This window comes from Photinus pyralis, unplaced genomic scaffold (genome assembly GCF_008802855.1).
Source record: "Photinus pyralis isolate 1611_PpyrPB1 unplaced genomic scaffold, Ppyr1.3 Ppyr1.4_LG4, whole genome shotgun sequence".
NCBI lineage: Eukaryota > Metazoa > Arthropoda > Insecta > Coleoptera > Lampyridae > Photinus > Photinus pyralis.
In genome coordinates, this window is record NW_022170511.1 from 33386484 (window position 1) to 33392483 (window position 6000).

The window sequence follows — 6000 nt, forward strand, 5'->3', positions numbered from 1 at the left end:
TTTTGATTGTGGAATGATTAGTATTCTTCCATTCTATACTTGGGATAAACTATTAAAATTTAAACCGTATGAAATTAATATAAAAAAAACGACTCCGCTATTAGATGACAAAGCACAATATATTGTGATGTGCAATAAATTGCGCTAGATAAAATTCCGATCCGCAAGCAATTTTAAAGTACCTACAGTGTGTATCGCTGCGCGTTAATGAAGGGTGAAAATGGCCCCCTCTCCCCACAAAAAGTAAGTCATCTACAGCCAAAACAGCTCTTATGCCGGATGCGATATAGATAGTTACAGACCAAGTTATCACACTCCCGCTGCGACGCCCCCCCTTGAAGGTGAAACTGGTATAAACGTTAATCATTACCGAAATATGGTATGTGAATCTCGTGAAGTGTCTGCCATTTGATTAACTACCCGATGGCCCGCTCAAGAACTCCCAGATAGATAAATTTCCCAAAAATTCAATAATTCTTTATTGATATTAATACGATTTTAAACAAGTGAGCGTATGCGCGGCCGAAAATCTTTTCGAAAATTTAAACGGAACCGTTCACATTTATTACAAGTTAAATGTTCCTCTAAATGTGAATTTAATGTAAATGAAGCGTTAGGACAGACTCCGAATAATTTTAGATTCTTACTAAATTAATGGCCCACATTTTTAAACTCCCCGGGACGCTATACGAAGCTAGTTCTTTAAACACCATAGGGTATCATTTTTGTAAAGTATTTTAGGTGTTAGTTTCCTTCATATTTAATGTTTGTTTTTCTCTAGATGTTTAGTAGATGATTTATAAATCATATTTAAATATTAAAATAGGAACTCTTTGAAGAACACGTTTTGTGTTGATATGAGGCTACGTTTAATATATTGCTTACACTACCAAAATATAGTCGGCGTGTCTTGGTGGTTGTTGTCTATCGTACCTTCGCAGCATTCCTGCAGATCAAAACAGTTTTCACAGTTTCGAACCTACTCTTTGCCTTTCACAATTTTTAAATATTCATAGTTGCCAATTGTGATTTTGCCAATAGCTGATGGAAAAGTTCATACGATTGGTATAAGGTATTGCACAGAATGCAAAAGAGATGGACCCAATGAAGAAAGGTGGTGAGTAATAATAAACCCAACGAAGAAGATCGAAGAGAAAGAGGTGAACTCAGTTGTTGCAATAAACCAAACCTACCACTAGAAATATGGAATGAAGAAGAATGTAACACCGGGGGATCTAGGGGATATGGATTTTTCAAGGCCCTCGCCACTGCATACCTTACGTGTTCCGCAAACGTCCCACTTTTGTCTATTGCCACCCCTAGCACTTTGGTAGTTCTCTGTGTCATAATCCTTTGTCCCAGTATTTCCAAGGTGAGCTTCCCCAATCTCTTGCCCTCTTTTTTTTTCGGACACCATTGTCAACCTTTTCCCCTCCATCCAATTGGTTATCATCTTGATACTGTTTTGTGGGTTGTACGTTGCATTGTCCATTTTCTTGTCTATTGCCACGATCGTAATATCGTCCGCGAAGTATACGGAGACCTAATAATAGTTATAGGGAACAGACCATTGAATCGTTATTTGCTGGGGGGTATTCCATACCGGTTTTACATTCCTTCCAAAAACGTATAGCGCACATACCAATATAACCATGATAACTGGAAAGTGACTATAGAAAGCCTAACAGTTTGCCTGAATGTCATAATGAAACCTGGAATCAAACCATTGGCTTTACCGCTTTACCTTTAAAATGTCCGCAGTAGAAATCCTGAGACCATATTAGGGAAACGGCTTTGAAGTTAGTGTACTACTCCCATCTCTTTTTAGCATCAGGAAAGCAATGAACGCTAACTTCAAATACATATCGCAAGCCTCGTGGAGCCTTCGTGAAAAAATACATCACTTAATTCTGTTTGCCTATTGGTGTCTTCAACCTGGGACACACGGTATATACTTTAACTTTTGACGCAGGCTGAAATTTTTACCGTAGGTACATTCTCCATTATTAAGTAGAGCCTGGAACTTTCTTAAAACGTTAGAATCTTCTCCTTCGGATCACCCTCTAGCATCTTTTAATTATTTTGATAATCCTTTCAGAATTTTATTGTTACAGAATTGCCATACAGTTTTTAGAACCGCTGGAATTTTGTTAGGATCTCTTAATTTTCTTAGAATCAATCTGTTGAGAACCCTTTTGAAGTGTTCTTAGAATCCCTATAGAATCTTTCAGAATTTTTAGGATCTTCACAACCTAAAGATTCGGGAGAACCATATTAGAAGCTTCCTAGAATGATCTCTTAAAAACCCCCTTTGAGTATTTGAATCTCCTCAAAAACAACAAAAAATTATTACATTACTAAAAAATCTGGCGACTTAAAAACCAGTGAATAAGTACAATAATAGGTATGGACGGCTTTGTAGCTCAGTGGTAGGAGATGGCAATTTCCTTAGATTAGTTTCGACCCATCTACCGGCTACTCCGAATTAGGTTTTTCTGCAGTTTTCCTAATTGGCAAGGTAAATATCGGTGTAGTATAGAACAACTTAAGACCTTCTGCAGGGGTACCTCTAAAAAGCAATATGTGGGTCACTCTGTAATTGGGCGTAAGCCTGTTGAAGACTAGAACAAAAGGGACAATAAATAAATAATAAATAAATAAATAAAAGTACAATTTTCTATTGTAAAATAAAGTATATACATAGGATGTAGTGTTTAAGATACCTCGGATCATAATTCCTTTATCATAATTGATATTAAAAAGTGTATGAGGAAAATTGTACACAATTACCGTCATCAGAACACCCTATTTAGAAAGTACTCGAAAAGTACCTATTTTGTATGTAACACATTACGAGTATACTGTTAATTTGCCTCAAAATTGGACCATTTTTCGAATTTTTTTTCAGAGAAACTAAATCGCACCGGAGACTAAGTTTGAGTGACTAAGGCCTCTTCCACTTTCACACAATTTTAGCGCATTTTTGAAAAAATTAAAAAAAATGTGCTATTGTTTGCGTTTTGTCCGTCCGTCCGCAGGCACTACTTTTAGGGGAATGGCCCTCGAGTCCTTCAAAAGCAATTGCTCTCTACGAGCGGCTGCCCTTCTTTCACGGTACCATTGACGAAACTACATTGACTGCTATTAATCAATGATGGTACTCTAATAAAACGTCTGAATGGAAGGAATTATTTTTTACCAATTCATAGTCCTTCTCCTCGATCCCTTATCGTGATCGATTATAATTGAAAATATATATTTATTAATCCACTTTAAGCGAGACAGTACAGGATTAAGTATTAAAGTATTACACTTATGAGATAAAACCAAATAATACTTAATAAAAAAAATACTTAAAAAAAATCATTTGTAGAGTCCAGTACTGCTACTTTAATACCGCCTATAAAACAATCTGGGACCAATAAACTCATTTTCCCTTAAAAGGGATCGAATAAACACACGACTTGCATGATTTTACATTACACAGCGTCCGAATAAACAAAACCCGCATATGCGTTCGATTACAAATTAAACAAATATCAAGAAAGCCTCAAACATCTCCAAAATGTTGGAGGAAGTTATCTACAAAGGGAAAAATGTAATATTTCGGGAAATTTCTCTAAGGAGAATTCTTTTTGCATTATATAGCGTAGATTTTGAATGGATTCCAAGCAGGCTTTCAATGTTTATGGGTCCCCTCCCCATAAATGATCTAGGAAGAAGGTTTAAAAAAATGTGCTATATCTGCACAAGATTTGCGCACAATTTATACTTGTTTTAGGGTATGTAATATTTTTTTAACATTGCAAATGGCACTCCCCTAAACAAATGGCAGACTTGGGTTCGGAAAAGAACGTTTTTCTACAAATTGGCGTGTCTACTTATTTTTTCTCTGACATTTTATGGCGTGTGTGGTATCAGTTGAAATTTTGTAGTTATCCCAAGCTAGAATTCGAAAAACGGTAACATTTTGAGAAAAGATCGGGGTAGAGGTATTAGATGCTACACCCTGTATAGGTTACAAATGCCATTACCCTATGAGCATGAGGTGTTGGGCACCAAATGCATTTGGGGTCAGTTCGCGCCTGTTTAATAAGGATTATATTTAAAAAAATTAATTCAATTAAAATGCATGGTAGCCCAATAATCGGATTCGACCTTACCCATAATTAAAATTCATGGATTGCTATTACGCGATTTTGGTGTAAAAAATATGCATTCATTTATTTATAGTTAAGCCTTACCTTTATTTGAATAATATGATCATTTTTTTGTATTGCAATTTGTTGTGGCGCAGTTTTCGTAAAAATAATACGGATAGGGGTGTCAGTGACAGTATTGTGACGAATATGCGAAAAATCCCGATAGACATCGAGGCGATATGAAAAACTAGTAAATGCGATAAAGAGAGAAGGCGGATCTGATGCAATCTTTCCGGGAAATATGACGTGCTTGTTCAAGAACACTCCCGAGAATTCGGAAGTGCTCCCACTAGATAACACTCGAGTTTGATATACATATAAACAAATCAAATTGCGTTTCAGGACATTCACAGTTCTAATTTCAACGCTGAAGTAATGAGTAGTTCGCGCTGTTATAAATTGTGTACCTATTAATATGTGCGTGATAATTAATATTTTAACTGTTGTTTGTTTGTTGTTTACAGTATGTAAGAAGTGTTTATTATTACCGAATCCGAATGCGCGTCGACAGCAACGCTGTAATCTTCAGTAAGCAACTGACGACTGCCTGTTGTTGGTCATCGTTTATTGATGATAGCAGATTTGCCGTCTTAATGCTTATTTATTACTCGCAAAAGAAATGACCGCTACACCGCAATTGGTCTCATGTGTACAGGTGCAGTTAAACCTCAATAAATCATCCCCTTATACTGATATCTTTTCTAGGCAAAAATACTGGCTCCAAAAGCACGATTTTTGGTTTAAGCTAGGAAGCTGAACTTGGGCACATTTTATTTACATTGAAAGGGTTTCGATACCAGACCAATTGATTTGCAGTTTGCATCGGTCTTGGCACTATAATAATCGCGAACACAATAAAAGTGATTTCAAATAAATTGATGCGGCAAACAACAAAAACCGGTGCGCTACTTAAAAGAGGTACTAACCCAAAACGTATAGGTATTTCGGTCAAGATAAATCATAATGATTTAGCATATTTTTAGCAAGGGGCGGATTGGTATTAATGTGAAACATAAAGAACAGTGATACGAAACGTAATGAATGCGATTATTGTATACGAATACATCCACCCACATTTGAACTTTTGCTTTTGTTTCATAAAATCCTCACAATGGGACGGGACAGTTTGAGCGCATCAAAGCTCACTTTCACCGAAGATTCGAAGGATGTCTTGCTAAATTTAACGCATTCGCCGTAAATGCAATTAGTAATAAATTTTGTGGTTGTCAGTCTGTCAACGTATTCATAAATATCTATGTTATTACATAATTAGACACATAGTAGAAATAAGGGTTTATTATCCTTGAAAAGGAAGTAATACACTTTAATTGTCGGCAATGCAGTCATGTACCTTTGATTACATTGAAGACAAAATATAATTATAGTTTTATAAGCTAATTATTTCATATTTGTTACAGGTGAGCAACCGTATCAGTGACTAAACGAGGACTACAAATCAAAACGCACGGTATGACTTTTTATTACTAATCCCAATTATTTTGACATATCTTGTATGGAAATTGTTAATTATACGTGAAAATATTTTGCTTTCCACCGAAACGTGTCGGTTATGCATAGTAATTAACAAGGGCCGAACGAAAAAAAGAATTTCAAGCTTCGGAATGTAAAATGTTTCCTTTCCTTTTTAATTTAATGCAATTAATTACCAGGAAGCGAGTTTTCAATTATGTAAATACGGCCTCTTAGAGCTAGGAGCGTGTAGTAGTGGAGCCTATATACGTAACCGTTAAAAAATTGTTAACAAATGTCAGGAATCATTAAATGTTCGATCGATGAC

The 6000-nt window shown here is 35.9% G+C and overlaps 1 protein-coding gene across 1 annotated transcript in view; it reads left to right on the forward strand.

The window, feature by feature from the left end:
- The window catches only part of LOC116168644 (cadherin-related tumor suppressor-like), a 119577-nt gene extending 113792 nt beyond the window's left edge, over positions 1-5785 (forward strand). Inside the window, exon 3 of the mRNA XM_031484578.1 lies at positions 5621-5785. Coding sequence (XP_031340438.1) covers positions 5621-5644 — 24 coding nt within the window. The 3' untranslated portion in view covers positions 5645-5785. The remainder of the gene's footprint in view (positions 1-5620) is intronic.
- The last annotated feature ends 215 nt before the right edge of the window (positions 5786-6000 follow it).